Source organism: Meles meles, chromosome 1 (assembly GCF_922984935.1).
Source record: "Meles meles chromosome 1, mMelMel3.1 paternal haplotype, whole genome shotgun sequence".
NCBI classification, from domain to species: domain Eukaryota; kingdom Metazoa; phylum Chordata; class Mammalia; order Carnivora; family Mustelidae; genus Meles; species Meles meles.
In genome coordinates, this window is record NC_060066.1 from 87527094 (window position 1) to 87543851 (window position 16758).

The following is a 16758-nucleotide window of genomic DNA, read 5'->3' on the forward strand; positions in this document are numbered from 1 at the left end:
ATGGATGTGAAGAAGGCACTTGGAAACAGAACATTTGCCTTCTTAAAAGCCTGAAAGGGACTGAAGTGAGTTAATAGATCAGTCGGTGAGCCTGAAATGCTTGAGATTCTCAGGCAACCTTATTCCCTGACACATAGTAAAGAGAGGTAAGACCACCCGGGAATCTAGGAGAACTTTTGTGTCACATCCTAAATGTCCAGGGAAAGGCTAATAATAAAGCATGAAATTCCAATAAGCTAACCTTGCATTGGACAAATATTAATTTAGTGAGTCGGGTTCCGAAGTGGTGAAAATGAAACAGGCCTGCAAAAATCCTCAGGGGCCAGGAATCTGATACTATGGTGAGGTCTCTGTTGATCTGTCCATATTCCTTGCAATGGAGAATGCCAATCACCCTACTCCAGGGCACTCCAACTGTCTTACCCTCATCTTAGCAGACAGGCATGTGAATGTTGGGGTACATGACATGGGCTCAGTGGATGGCAGACAAGAAGCATGACTCTTCCCCCTGCAGCCTCAGAGAAGCATTACAAGAATATATGGCAACAAAACCCCAAACCTGAATTCTCAGAATATAAACTGAGCTCTTCAGACAATTATTCAGATCCACAGTGATTCAGGATATTCCCATAAAATATGGAGTTTTCTCTCTCCCTCATTTGCCCCATTGAGTTCATGGCCAATGCTTCTACCCACTGCTCTTCACAAATAACAAGCCGACTGTAAGGATGCTAGGAACATTCTAGGATACACAGGTTTCTGGCTCACTATTAGACACTGGGGGCAGATCCTAGTCACCCACATTTTCAGACATGACAGGGACCCATGGAGATCCTACCGTCATTGCTGAACAGACAGCTAATGAGGCAGAAAGGAACTATGATGGGAGCTTCCAGAAGAGTCAGTGTCAACCCAGGAAAAAGTCAATGAGCCAGAAATAGCTGAGGCCTTTCAGCACCATCACCCTGAATTGATTCTGAGTTACAGGCACAAGGAGCTGGGCCTCAGGTCCAACAGGGTCATTTACTCAAAAGAACATGAGGTTTGAATCTTTAAATATTATTAAACTGATAATCTTCCAAAGGCTGTTAAAGGAGTAAGATGTCAGTTCCTATGCAAATCTTACAACAGTCATTAAGAAAAGACTTGGCTAGGAAAAGGAAAGGTTTTGGCTTTATGACTTTTCTTTGGTTCTCATTCTTTATGTCTGGTGGATGAACGTTGATCTTCCTGCTTTTTATTCATTCAGATCTCGCCTGGCTGAAATCTCCTTGATGGTGCTGCACCCAGGGTATCTTTCTCTCAAAGATCTCCTCTCTCAGGAAAGACCGTACACTCTGAGGTTTCAAAGAGAACTGAGAAGTCACCTGGACCACCTGCCCACCAGTGCAAGAATTGCCTGCGTATCTTTGACAGGAGTCATCCAGCCCCATCCTGGGTGCCTCTGGTGTAAGCGTATGAAATGTAGCTTCTTAATCTATGGAAACTGTATATATTCCTGAACTCGTCCTTTGCTGGCCCTCCCTCTACTTTAAGAGCAGTGAATCCTCACAACACTTTTGAAACTGGCCTCCACTCATGGCCATTCTGGAGGGTCCATTCTTAGTGGATTACTGAATAATTGCCCTCTGAGTCAGGATTCCCCTCCATGCAGGATTAGATAATGGAGCAATTCTCCTCAGGAAGGCACCTTGAGGTGATTGCATTGTAGGGAGCTTGAAGCCATGAGTATTATCTAGAATTTGGATCTTTTTCGATGGCTGAGCCTCAAAGTTGGGGAGAAATTGATCTCTGAGCCTATAGAGGAGGAACATTATGGAAGAAACTGCATGAGATGTTAGTGAAGGGAAAAGAAAATATTTCCTACCCATTAAAGTAAAAACCAAGCACTGAATCTGACGCCAGATGTAGTGAAGTATAAGAAAAGCCAAAAGTGCTAGGCAGATTACTAACTCCTGTGAGAAAACAAGAAGAAAGCTTCACTGATATTATCACAAATAATATTTTCAACATCATTTAGATGGATTTTGCATTTTGGTTTGGAGCCCTATTGCATTCTCCTATTACGGGGTTTTGCACCACTGTTTTCAGAAAACAGCTCCTCCTGACTCAACTTCCACTAAATATGTAAGAAATCCAATTAACTTTCTAGAAATAAAGTTCCCATAAATTTTCTAGAAAACTTTACATTCCATTTTTAACTGAAAAACTGCCTCAAAATGTTTCCTCACACCAAACATTTATTTTTGTCATTTTTCATTTGTGAAAACAAATATATGACACAAAAGCATGTTACTTTTCAGTTTTCCAAAAATAATTTCCCTTTATTACCTCATGAAATTAAGGTTCACTTGAGCAGATACAGTCAAGACAATAAGTAATTTTCTGATTTTTTGAAAAATGCCGTTTGTTGTTCGTTAATCACCTGATGACCCGGCACATGGAACCAGGGAGTATTTCTTTGACATCCCATGTCTGGGCAACATTCATGTCCACACATCATTTAAGAATGTTCATAAGGATGGAACAACCATGAGCATTCTTCCTTGTGAAGCAATTATAGAATATTTCTTCTAGGGAGTCTTTGAGCCATGCAAACATCTAACCCATTGTAGGAAAAAGACATGGCCTTCGAAGTATGTTATAAAAAGGAAAAAAACAAAAGGTATTAAGTGACCCTTAAAAAAAGCCTAATGTAGGAAAACCTGTGCTTTTCTGCTCCCAGCAGCTCATGTTTCGGAAGCTCTGGTTTAATCAAGCCAAGACTATCTTTTTCTAGCCATAGCCAGCACACTCCCAGAATCCATGAGTCAATCAGAGGTTATTTTCCAGAGCGGACTTAGAGCTCAGTTCAAACGTGCTCCTTCATGGTTGCTGGGAATGACACAAAAGCTTGGGATTAGTTTTTGGAAGCCCAGGGAGGACACAGAAAAGGCTGAGCAAGGGCAAGTGGCCTTGGCGAAGGGAAACCTGGGCCAGCAGCCAGGCACCGCAGACAAAGCAGCTTCCGACTGCATGCGTCAGGGTCTGGTGGGCTTGAACCCCCTCCCCTGGGAAGCCAGGTGTGGGGTCACCTCATAGAGTTAAGTCAATCTGTTTTCCTTTTTGTTTTGCCAGACTTAAAGAAACAAACAAACAAACAAGCCCAAATTGGGGGAGGAGTTGTTTCTGCATTTTCCCCACAGCCAGGGTCTCTTTCTGCCCCTTGGGAAGCCCTTCTTTCTTGCTGTGATCCCAGCAGGACGCTAGGTGGCATGGGGGAGCATTCCAACACAAGAGCATCAACACTAACCTGAGAAGTAGCTGCAGGTGAACTAGTTTCCTTACCACTCACTGCTGCCCTCTCACTGGCTGCAGCTTCTGCCACTTCTGCCTTCTGCACATTCGAATCCTCAGAACCAGGAGGCCCTATGTGTCCCAGACTTTCGCTCCCTGGGGTGGAAGGTGGGTTGGTGGTGGCTTTCCGGGTTTGGCCTTTATACCAACTAGGGTAAAACAAGGGATCCGCAGGGTCCGTTGCTGCAGGGACTGGAGTTTCAGACTCTGTGGTCTGCTGAGAGCCAGTGGGCACAACCTCCCCCTTAATTGGGGGCAGATACATTCAAAAGTAAAAAAAGAGGAAGAAGAAGAAAAAGCAGTTGGTTTTAGTTCCCTTTGGGTTTGAAAACAGTGAGCTGTCTGTGCAGTGCCTGATTTAACAAATGTTCTAGTTGATCCCACCCTCTGCAAGTGCTCAGGGAAGGAGAGCTGCCAGGGCTCCTCTGTCTGGGCACCTTCACATGCCCACTCTTGTTTTCTGTGCTTGTCCTTCACTAGATGGTAGGCTGAGACAGACAGCAGATGCCTGAAATGAAGGGTGCTTATAAAATATCTGATAGAGGAGAAAGGTCGATCTATTGGCCACGATTAATATTTTGACATTCTAGGTGGGCTCACCAAACCTCTTTTCTAAAATCTCAAACTGATCTTATTGATCAAATCCAACTCTCATTTAGTTACCACACCTCTTTCAAACTCATGGCAATTGGTATACCCAGAATTTCAAGAGTTGAGGAACTGTAAATCCTCTTTTAGCCTGGCTTCCTATGGAGACTGAATATAGAAGGTAATTCTTTAATTCAGAGTTTCCCCTCTGATATTTTGTTTCTATCGATACTTTCAATCCACTTTGAAAGCAGGTGCAAAACCAGGACACCTTTTTGATGAATCTACATTGCCCACAGACTCCATAAGTCGAGACCTCTCTGCTGAAGGTGTCATGAAGTCAGCACAAAGGCTTGAAAACTGGACAGTGACATCGTGGAAACTAAGGGTCAGCCAATCAGATACAGGATTTGGGATGAATTATCTCCTAGGAAATCTCTATAACAGTTCTTTTAACATATAATCTCATCAAATGACAGATATATAGAAAACGAGATGTTTTGTTTGCCCACTTACTGAAAGATGTAGTTATATGTCAGGGTCAGTGACAGGGATAAACTAGCATGACTTCTCTATTTGCTACCTTTATTATCTACAGAAAATTCCAAGTTCTAAAGGTATAGTCATTTTATTTCTCACCCTGTACCCCATAAATGTTTTCAGAGCAGACCCAATCTTCATGACATTGGCTCTCTATGAACTAAGATGTTACACACATAGCCTTCTCCCCTGCACACAAAATTTCCAACTATTGCCTCAGATTTGAGGGTGCTATTGGTCGGAAAATCGCGTTAAACTCAGTCTCACCAACCAATGATAACAAGGAACTGTTGAATCACCCAGTGGACTTTCCCCTCTGACATTGTGACTACTCTGAATTCTTTTGTCTTTCACATACAAATGTCTGGCCTAAAGCTACTCTTTTCTTAAGGCAGAATAAATTGTTTCCGCGATTCAGCAAGGAGGCACACCTGTGCGTCCTGTGGGAGGGAATCAGTGAATGGTTACCTGTGTCACTGGGACATCTGCAGCAGGTGGCAGGGCTGGAGGTGGCTCTGGGGAGAAAACCGGAAATGCCCCTGGGGCAGCCTGGAGCTCTGAGGCCTGCTGAGAGGGCTCCAAGTCTTTCTCTGGACTTTCCTCTTCTCCTGATGACTCTGTTCGAACATTTTCTATCTCTTCCACTTCTGCTTCTTCCCCTTCTCCTTCCCCTCCTTCTCCTCCTCCTCCTTCTTCTTCTCCTTCTTCTGCTTCATCTTCATCTTCTGGTAAGGTAATGTGTTTTTAAAATCATTATAATTACCACTGCAGCTATGAAATCAATTAGTGGCCAGTACTTAACAGCCCAGATTAAAGTTGGGCTAGGGAAATCTCCATCAGACACTGGACTATGGCCCAAATACGCCACATTCTAGTTAAATGTGGACAGGAGAAATGTGAAGATGGGCCCAACCATCTCCATCCTCCTTGTTCCCCTCCGCAGTACAAAGTGCAGTCCTTACTACTACTGTCAACTATGAACCTGACCCCCACTCCCAGAGCCTGGCCATATTTATACCATACTTTGTCACATCTGCAAGCTCCTGGAGGGCTGGGGCTGAGATTTTCACTTGTTTATCTGTGTCAGATTAAATGGAAATGCAACTCTCTTCCCTTTCTCAGAAAACATACAAAACCCTGTCTTGTTTTAATGTCTTACTTCCTCTGTTCAGTGAATGCTGACTTTTGCCACAGTTAATGCCATGACTCTTTTTCTAATACATTGATCTTAATATTCCCTCAGGAAATATTAAGGAGAGAGGACAATATTAAGTAATTTTTTTAAAAAGATACATCCTGAAGACTTGCTTCTAAAGTTACATCTCGGGGCACCTGGGTGGCTCAGTGGGTTAAAGCCTCTGCCTTTGGCTCAGGTCATGATCCCAGGGTCCTAGGATCGAGCCCTGCATCGGGCTCTCTCCTCAGCAGGGAGCCTGCTTCCCCCTCTCTCTCTGCCTGCTTCTCTGCCTACTTGTGATCTCTGTCAAATAAATAAAATCTTTTAAAAAAATAAATAAAGTTACATCTGTATATACTGATATAGCTTCCTGGTTATTGGTGGTCTAGTCAAGGTGTCTTGTCATCTAGATGACCACGATGAATCAAGACCATCAATAACCTTGGTCAGTTCCAAGGTTATTTTCCTCTTTTCAATTATTTCATGAGGACTAACTTCCAAGAGGGTGGTCTCTGGACCAAATGGTAGAGATGCATTTATAACTCATGAAATACAGCTGGTCACAGAGAGCCAGTTTTGTTTCCAGGTGTGACTTATTCTGTGACTCATTACTATTCTTGCCCTCTAAAGTCCGATTAAGTGGATGTGCTACAATATCTCTCCAAATGTCTTCTACATTTTATTTTTATCTCATCCTTAACCTCGCACTTGATAACACTTCACAGTATTGTGGCTGACACCTTGTGTAGGGTTGCTGTTGAGACATCATCATCACCATCAATTATTGTTTGCTCAAATGCCCAATAATGGCATTCAAATGGGCACTGTGCTGTGCAAAGTTAAACACTGTCAACCAACTATATGAATCTGTAATGAAATAGAGTTTCACATTGGATTCTGATCCTTGTATAATTGTCGACATCCATTCTGGAGGGGATCCTGAATCCCCTCTTTCTCCTGCTGAACCCAGCTGCAGCTCTCACACACCTGCAACTTTGGCCAAATGGTCACAAGAAAAACAAACCTCTGTAAAAATCAATTTCGCGGATGATTTTTTCTTCTCTATTGAGGTTGACTGTGAAGTGGTTCATGTTCTCATAACCATGTTCTATTTTCTCCATCTGAAATGCCTTCGATGCTTCAGAAATTCTGCAACAAAGACAAGTTGCCACTTTCTGTCACAGTCTAATGTTTGATAGCCTCGGGTAAAAATGAAAAGTATGCATTTTTCCATAAAATGAAAATTACTTACTTTTGTAACAGGGTTTTGGCATTCTGTGAAAGCAAACAAAAGACAGACCTACTTAAATTCTTTTCATCAAAGACTTAATTCTTTCCTCTGCTGACTCTGAAAATCTCAGAGCTTAGTTTCTAAATGCTGTGAATAACTGCTGTTTTATACCAGAACCTTCTTATATTTAAGTGATGTCATGGTCCCTTAAATATATGCTTATGAAGTTGTTTAAACAGATGGAGACATGAATACATAATGAGCTTATATTGTAGTTGGTAAAATAAATCAAAATGAGATATACAGGGGCGCCTGGGTGGCTTAGTGGGTTAAGCCGCTGCCTTCGGCTCAGGTCATGATCTCAGGTCCTGGGATCGAGTCCCGCATCGGGCTCTCTGCTCGGCAGGGAGCCTGCTTCCCTCTCTCTCTCTGCCTGCCTCTCTATCTACCTGTGATCTCTCTCTGTCAAATAAATAAATAAAATCTTAAAAAAAAAAAAGAGAGAGATATACATAAAATAACAAAAATATGATGACTTCTCCAGCACCCATCTTCTTGATTAGTTCTATTAGGTACCAAAAGGAGACTTACCTGCAGAAACACTGCCATTTCTGGCTCATCCATGAACTGGATTCCTGATTCAACCAACTTTGACACATTTTCCAAATGATCAGAATACTTTTTGATCAGAGCACGGACATGTTCCAGTTTCTCCTCTTGGGTTCGTGTAATGACTTGGGTCATTTCATTTTTCCTCTCCTCCAGGATGCCATATAGGTAATCAAACTTCTCACAGAGTTCCTGTTTCTGTTTTCTGCAGCATTCCTGTTAGTTGGGTTAGCTCATGTTAGAAAGTGTTTGAAAGAGTGTCTATTTGGTGAAATCACCTGGAATGTTTTGGAGGATAAGAAAATTTGCATATATAAGCTATTTTTTTTTCCTTCAAACTGTCCCTTAGATAGAGATTCCCATTGTGTTGATACTTTGAAAATCTCATATTTATCAAATTTGATACTTAGACAAACCCAAATCAACCAAATTGGCTAAATGGATCAATGACTTTTTCATTATGTTCTTTATAAATGGATAATTTCATAGAAATTAGGACACATTTTAAAAAAATTATATATTTGTTAGATAGCTTATAGTTTTATATTTTGCCTTACAGTGAGTGTGTGTATATGTATGTGTGTGTAAGGAAAACACCATGATACTTCCTGGTTTGTACCCTTCAGTCTCTCCCTGCTCCACCTACACTACTCCTGTCCTAGTTTCAGTCCTCGAATGGAGATTCGGGTTCTTCCCACTGGCCTCTGCATCTGGAATTTATTCAGGCAAACCCATACTCTACAGCCAAATTCATTTTCCTGGAGTACATTTCCCTGGGGTATAGTGCTTTTTCTCTGACTACTTTTCCAGAGAATAATATTTTAACTTCATAACTGACTTTCCAGGTTTTCCATGACCTGGTTCCAGCTTTCCTTCATAGTACTGTACTATTCTTCATCGCAATACCCTATATCCGGCAAAAACAAACCACTCACTTTCTTTGCTCATCATTTCCCTTCTTTTTAGAATGCTCTTTCCCAATTCACAGTTGCATACTCTAAGTAATCCTTTTTTTCTTTTTTAAGATTTTATTTATTTATTTGACAGAGAGAGAGAGAGACAGTGAGAGAGAGAACACAGAAGGGGAGTGAGAGAGGGAGAAGCCGGCTTCCTGCTGAGCAAGGAGCCCGATGTGTTCCTCCATCCCAAGACCCTGGGATCATGACCTGTGCCGAAGGCAGACGCTTAAGGACTGAGCCACCCAGGTGCTCCAACTCCCAAGTAATCTTAAAGACATTGTTGGAATACCAGTTCTTCCATAAAATGTTATTTGATCTCTATGACTGAGTGCCATCTTTTAGTTCTTCTGCAATCCCATAATATTTACCACTACTGGCACATACATCTATCCACCTAGTCCTCTATTTATCCAATACTGTCTAAAACAAGGAAATACTGGATCTAGTCTTTGAGTCCCCAAGAGAAAGAGAGAAAGGCTGTATGGAAGATTAGACTTGTGCATTTCCATTGTGTGGCTGAAACACCTCTAGTACCATTTAACTTCCTTCTCTTTGAGTCCACATTAAATCATAATTAACTTTGCAGTTGGCCTGATCATTGGCCTTTTGGCTTTTCAAGCTCCAGTAAGCTTGGTGTGTATATGTGCCAATTTCCTTGGATCTGACCATCTCTGGGTCCAGGACCTTTACAGCTGAGAACAGGCTTTGAGACACCAATGATCCAACATAGCTCTCCTGTCCAGTGGAGGCTTCTTGGGAATCCATCCAATTTATCTGACATCTCTGACCTTGGGGACCCTTATTACATGTTCTTTCATTTTAGTCAACACTGGTCTCTTATGTGTCAAGTATCACTTTTATCCTATATGTGAGTTTCTTAAATATCTAAAGTATAGGCTCTTTAAGGATAGAATCTGGGTCTGCTTAGGACATATACCACTTTGGACAACAGATATTCAGTATATATCTGTTAAACAAGTTTTTAAAAACTGTTTCTTTTTCTTCCAATTTCTCTACTATTCTTAGAGTAAGGGGAAACTGGATAACCTAAACCAAATAGTTGATTACGAAAATACTCCAAAAATGTGCAGGAAATACGCCTCACTCCACTGCTTCCCTTGGAACACAGTCAATTCTCATTATATTTTCTGGCCAATAATACATGAAGGACATAGGCTGAATAATTGAAATCTGTTAAAGATTTATAGCAGGTTTTATGGAAGTTTATGGGTGCAGGACATTCAAGGGGAGCAGGGGTGGATGGCTCAGGAAGAGCTTCTTAGTGGAAGCGATGCCCGTTTTGGCCATAAAAGATGAGCAGGAGCAGAGGAGGTGTGAGGAAGGGATCAAAATCCATGGAGCCTTGACAGTTGTCAGGTAATAGGACAAAAGCCCACAAAGCATGTCCAGACATGGAAATCACTGGGCTTGCCAAATTTGCATCCATTTCCAGCCCTTTAGCTTGAGATCTGGACGATTATGAGGCCTCAGAACTGAAGCCTATTAGTAGCTTCCTAGTCAAACTTTCTTTCCCTGTATTGCTTTCTGTTTCAAGCTCACAGGAAACCTTGTGCTCACCGCATTCCTGAAATATGCCTCTTCGATGTTCAGAAGCTCTACTGTTTACTGCAAACATTTGATGGTTTCTAGCTTATTTTTCTAAAAGAAGTTGTGCACTTGAAACATATATAACAAATAGTAAGATGTGATACTAGTAAAATATTTTTGTTTCTGAAAAGTTTTCTTCCATATGATTTAATATGTGTGAGAACCTTCAAGCTCACAAAATCCAAATTATTTATAATGAGAATGATGTGAAATCATGTGTCATGTCTTATCTAGTGGTTTAAATGAAATAACCACTTTATTTTTACGTTATTTTCAATTCCAAGTATATTTTATTTCCATTGGGTTTTCTAGTAATTTTTACTATATTAATTTTAATAAAATTACTATCATTTAATAGAAACTATTATTTACTTATTTACAGTATATGAAATGCTACCTTATGCACAGTTCATGTTTGGTTATTATTATTATAAAACTACATGCTGTATAAAACCCTTTTAATATTACCTGACACATTATGGGTACTATGTAAGTGCTTATTAAATTTTGGTCTAATTATCCTTAATTTGAATTATAAAGTTGTGGAATTTTGAAGTGGCATGGAATATCAGAAGTAACCTGCTCCAGAGCAATCATTTCACTCATGTGGAAACTGAAGTCCAGCAGAGTTAAATCATTTTCTCAAACCATTCTGCCATTTATTGTTGGTGTCCGGCCTCGAGCCAAGGGTTTTGAACTCCAGGGTCACAACTACTCCTACCATAACCTGCTGTGAGACACTTGAAAGAAACTTGAAAAAAATCTTATGTGAACTACTGTGAACCAAATATATATCTTTTAACAAAGCAACTCTGCAGCAAGGCTCTCAAAGAAACTTCAGATTGTTTCAGAATTATATTCATTAGTTCACTCCTTCAGCAAAACTCACTAATTACTATGTACCAGGCATGAGAAGATCTAAAAACCTGCCATGATTTTTGTGTGTTCATGAGAAGGGTAGAAAAATGATCAGATTTTCTAACAACAGCAAAAAAAAAACAAACTTCTTTTTTCCCCTCTTGTTTAATGTGCCTTTAGTATAATTCTATGCAAAATATGACTCAGAAAAATATGGTTCTAAAAAAGGAAAAATATGCTTCTTTCTTGGAATTATGAAACTTGTACTTACAGACTTATAAATGAACCTAAGATGTTCAGGGTAACCTAATGTCAGATTCAAATGAGAAATATTCCATGAAACTAAAATTCTTTTATTTTTTTCATACTCTCTGATGTAGAAGCAATACATGAGAGACTAAGGTGGGTGCCTTTCTATCCTTCTGGACTACAAGACCTTCAAAGTGCTACAAAAGTCAGCTAACAACAAACACCTCAACAAACATCGACTCACCCTCTGAGGTAATTAAGGAACAGTATATGTTATGGAAGAAAAATATTTTCTTAGAGGCCAGCTCGCTAGTGATAGTGATTACTCTGAATTTCAGCACCTACTGTGCCTCTGTAAATATGGACCCGAAATGCTTTCAACAGTGACTTTCCAGTAACCTGAAAAATGGAATGGGAAAAAGGTGGACTTCTGCCTCATCAAAATGTCTGCAGGTAGCATACTTTAAAGGATGATTGTTACCTGCAAAAGCATGATAGAAGCCGTCTTTATCTGTTCTCCACAAAAACTTCCTCACCTCAAAGATTTTTTTCCCTTTTAACATTCTTTTGCACTTATCTCAGTTAAAAGGCTTGGTTAAAAAAAAAAAAAAAGGCTTCAGTAAAAATTCTCAGCTGTGTACCTTCTCCTTACCCCCACTTCTCTGAATCGTAATTGAATCAATATATATACTTCTTGAACTCTGAAATTTATTTTTTTCAAATATTCTCCATTTTCTTCCTTTTGATATCTGCAGTTCCTATGTCCTGTGTGTGTGTGTGTCGGAGGTGTACACGTGGTCCTGTGTGAATGTGTTTAGCGACTGAAGTAACTTCCGTCATAAAGACACTAGGTATTTGCCTCCAAGTATATTCTGATGTGTAACCCCCACTGGAACATGACCTACCTCCTGGGTCTGCCAAGACACTTAGAAGAACCAAAAGAAGTCATCTGTAATCCTTGAATCAAAATAAGATTCATCCCTTCTCTAAGGTGAACCCAGCAGGGATGCAATATACCAAAAAGGGGTGACTTTATAAAGGGAAAACTGTGGTAAAATGGCAAAATGATGACAGGTGGAATATCTGTTTCCAACCAATGTCATAATATCCGGCTAAAAAGAAAAAAGACCAAGTAATCATTTGGCCATTTCCTTAGACGTGAGTAGATAACCTTTAATATTTATCTAAAACCCATTGTTTAGCTGTTGCTTTCACAGAAATGTTAAAACTGACACACTCAGGGCACCTGGGTGGCTCAGGGGGGTAAGCCGCTGCCTTTGGCTCAGGTCATGATCTCAGGGTCCTGGGATGGAGCCCTGCATCAGGCTCTCTGCTCAGCAGGGAGCCTGCTTCCCCCTCTCTCTCTGCCTGCCTCTCTGCCTACTTGTGATCTCTCTCTGCCAAATAAATAAATAAATAAATAAATAGTCTTAAAAAAAAAAAACCCTGACAGACTCTAATTTTGAGCCTTCTTTATATTTTAGTGAAGATAAGATATAAGATACGCAGCTGCAGAAAGAAGCATTCCAAGGAAAAATATCAACTACAGACACTCTCCTACTAAAGAGTATAGAACCCACCGCTCAAAGAACCATCATTCCCAGATTTTCAGGGGCTCACCGTCTTCCCAAGCATTTATTGGTTTTATGGTCTAACTCCCCTCCTAGGACAAAACCTTCCTGGGAGCAGTAAACTTTTCTGTTTAGTTCATCACTACTTCCCAGCATTATGTGTGCAGAATATGGCATAGCAGGCACACATGAGAAAGACGGTCTGAATGTGGAGTGAATGAAATATGACTTGGCTCTAGAGATACTCAGTCCTCACAAGTTTCTATACTCCAAGGCTCTGCTGCATTCAGTACTCAAAGGAAGATAGCAAAAAACAGCCGTGCAACCGGAGGGAAGCCTCTTAGCCTTAGGGTGATTTTCTTATCCCTGCAGTAAGGGATGGGATTGGGTGATTGCCAAGGTCCCTTCTGACCCTATAGTTCCAGACTCGACAACTTGAGGTAAATGTAGAGATATTCCAGTCTTCGGTCTCTAAAATGTTTCCACTCCTGGCAAATTTCAGGGTGGTCATCTCCAGCTTGAAGACATAAATCCTATCTCCCGGCCCTGCATTGTCAGTCCCAGCTTGGGAATGTGCCAGGGCTATGACAGGAAAACCTAAGACAATTGGAACCACTGCTCTTACCATGTAAGGAACACGGCTCTGGGCCCAAAATAGAGCTGCAGATAAGCTCTTCGCCCCACCACTTGTCACTGAGCAACTGGCTCTAGCCGGCTCATTCACAGACCCACCACATTCCTCTACCACTCATCGACACCCACGCTTGTTTGGTGCAGCCGCTCTGGGTCTGGGAGGGCACACTCAGCTTCGTTTGAAATACAGGACTTCAGAATTCCCTTCATTAAGTCCAGTAGGGTTTTCTCTCCCCAACACCCCCAAAAGAAGGGGGAAAAAGCAGACAGCAGGTTACTAACACTAAAGAAAGGACTATCTTAAGGTAGGAATAGTCTCCTAAGGAAATCAGCTGACCCTTTGCTCCTAAGGCCTCAATTCCTAGCACTTGGGAGAAGTCCCATGAGTGCAGAGAAGGATGAGCAGCTGGGTCTCTGCCAGGCTACACTAGAGAAGACAAATGAGGAGAACATGTTCCTTCTAGGCACATGAGCCAGAGTTCAGCCCCTCTCCTGTCAGTGGGGTGGCTTGTGCAGGGCTCAGTGAAGTAGCTCTACCCGGGGACGGTAGGGCTCGGGACTCCCAAATTCATGCTGTTTTCTACTGTTACCATGTTGCCACCCACTTCGTGTTAGAAGAACAATTATGTTCTAATTCATGGGATCGCTAAAGCTTACTCCTGGGGTGGCTGTCCAGACCATTTAGAAGCTCCTTGAGTAAATTCTGTAAAGCAGAGAGCCCTGTGAGCCTGTACTGACTTGAGTCCTCTGGCTCAGTGAAAGCCACAAGAGCACAGTGAGATGAGCAGTTCTTTAATTTATTCTTGTCTGCACTGGAGAGTCAACGCGTTTCCCAGAAAAGCCTTAGCCTCCCTCTCCCTATATTTTAAGTTACCTCTAAGCCTCTTAGATCAAGAACAGGGCTACTATCTTCTACTGTTCATGTTCAGTTTTTCTGTCTGAAAGGGGTTGCTTAGCCCCACATCATAATCGACCAAGACCCTGATAGTCTTATTCTGACACCATTTCAAAGATGATCCCAATGCCCCAGTGGTTCAAACAATTATTAGCATCATTACCATAAGTGTGTTCTTTCCAAGCTAACTGCGAGAATAATAGGAGGTAATTTAATCAAGGCCCTGGCCTGTGCCTCTTACCCCAACTTGGGCATCACAATAACACTGTGAAGAACGTATTTCTAACCCCACTAGACCAGTGAGGATGTTGAGGGACAAAGGGCTTAAGCCACTTCCAAAGGTCATATAGTTAAATGACCGCTAAAATTCAAATTCTGAAGCCTGGTCTTTTTTTTTTTTTTAAGATTTTTATTTATTTATTTGACAGAGAGAAATCACAAGTAGGCAGAGAGGCAAGCAGAGAGAGAGAGAGGAGGAAGCAGGCTCCCTGCTGAGCAAAGAGCCCAATGTGGGGCTCAATCCCAGGACCCTGAGATCATGACCTGAGCTGAAGGCAGAGGCTTAACCCACTGAGCCACCCAGGCACCCCTGAAGCCTGGTCTTTTAAGCCTGTGTTCTATTGCCTTTAAAATGTTGCCTTAAAAATTATGGCATGCTTATTAAAATGATTCTTATATTTAGACTTCATATTTGTAACTGCATGGACAAGGTCCCAAAAGCTATTTGGGTAAAATTATTGTTTTGGAAGTATAATAGATTTGTTTTCATTGCAAAAATCATTGGAGGATCTTATTAAAGTTGTCATTTTTCAGATAATGGAAATGCTCAAGATCAAATATTTATTATTCAACTTGTAGCTGTTTTCTTTAGACATGCATCCATACAAAGTAGGATTATTTCTAGGCCTGCCTGCCTGCCTCAGGAGGCTAGTATTAATAGCCTACTCTCTTGGGTGTCCAGTGACATAGGATAAGTGCCCTTTGTAAAGACTGTAAGATGGAGGTTATGATTTCTAGGGATGAGGAAGGAAAGCCAAACACATTTTTCTGGAAGCAAGAGGGCTCTGAAGGCAGTGTACTTGTCTACTCCAACCAGCAGCCCTCTTTCTAAGTCAAAGCCTGTCCCAGAACATTTCCTGGCCTGGAAAGGCAGGTGTGGCTCCAGATCATGCTGGGCTTGTCTGGAACAGTCTAGAAGGCCCTCCAACAACCTGAACTAGAGAGCTCTGGGAGTGTCTCAGGCTGAGCCACATTCAGCCAGGCATGCTACAAAGACTGAAGGCTTCTTTACACACTGCCAGCCCACAACAATGAGAAAAAAAGCCACTCCCCCTTTTGACACAGTTCAGACTGGCCTTCCATGACTACAGTCCTTCTCAAAGCCACTCAGAATCATTGTAAACCCACATCAACTGCATACATTATTTTTAAAGGGTAATAAGGAGTCCACAGTGTGATTTAGCCTAAGCTCAGCAGCTCCCCAGGGCTGGTCCTGGGCCAGGCACCTGACCAGACCAGCCCTGCAAGACATTACATGATCAGGGACAAAATTAGACATGGGTAAGGGATGGACACTCTTACCAAAGGGCAGGTGTCAGGGTCCCAAGTGGGAAGAAGCGAGGTAATTAGGGAAGGATAGTGCCCACCCAGGGACTACTTCATTTCCCATCCCTAAGGGGTTCTTCGCCAATCAGAAGAGAGAATTCTTTAACAACAGCTCCCCACCCCCTGGCCAAGAGCCACCCCTGGCTTCCCAGAAAATGTTTCCAGGCAGGTGGTGAGCAAAGCCAGGCAGGAAAATAACCACCCCACGGAAGATGGGAGAACAGGAGCTCTGTGACCTGAACTCCAGTGCAGAATTCACCTGCTCTGCAAAGTAGGACCATTTCACTCCAAGCCAAGAATCCGTGGTGCTTCACGACATGCTACCTTGCAGGCTGGCACACACTAAAGGGAGCCTCTGGTTTTTTGCCCACTGATATGGTCCTGGCTCTATGGAGATCCTCTCGAGGTTTAGAGGTGCACCCTGTGGCCATTTGCGGGAGGGTCTCTGGCCTCTGGCCTCTTCAAATGGAGGATATTTGCATCAAGTAGGGATCATAAAATCAGAGATCCCCATGAGGCTCTGAGCCAATACCTACATCTTCAGATAAGCCACCAAACTGATCTGAAAGGACTGTGCTTATCTGAAACACATTCATTCATCCTTTATTTTATTGGTTATTAAAAATGTCAGACTTGGGCGCCTGGGTGGCTCAGTGGTTTAGGCCGCTGCCTTCGGCTCGGGTCATGATCTCGGGGTCCTGGGATCGAGTCCCGCATCGGGCTCTCTGCTCGGCGGGGAGCCTGCTTCCCTCTCACTCTCTCTGCCTGCCTCTCTGCCTACTTGTATCTCTCTCTGTCAAATAAATAAATAAAATCTTAAAAAAAAAATGTCAGACTTGCTTTAGAAAAATATGTAATATAGGAATATATAGGGAAGACAGTAGACCCACTGTTCACTG

At 42.0% G+C, this 16758-nt stretch overlaps 1 protein-coding gene across 1 annotated transcript in view; it reads right to left on the reverse strand.

Annotated features, from left to right (window-relative positions):
* Nucleotides 1–16758, reverse strand: part of TRIM55 (tripartite motif containing 55) — a 53495-nt gene that overhangs the window by 13625 nt on the left and 23112 nt on the right. The window contains exons 6-10 of the mRNA XM_046026998.1: nt 7464–7697; nt 6894–6916; nt 6666–6790; nt 4933–5189; nt 3293–3580 (exon numbers count right to left, since the gene is read on the reverse strand). Of these exons, the coding sequence (XP_045882954.1) occupies nt 3293–3580; nt 4933–5189; nt 6666–6790; nt 6894–6916; nt 7464–7697 (927 nt within the window). The remainder of the gene's footprint in view (nt 1–3292; nt 3581–4932; nt 5190–6665; nt 6791–6893; nt 6917–7463; nt 7698–16758) is intronic.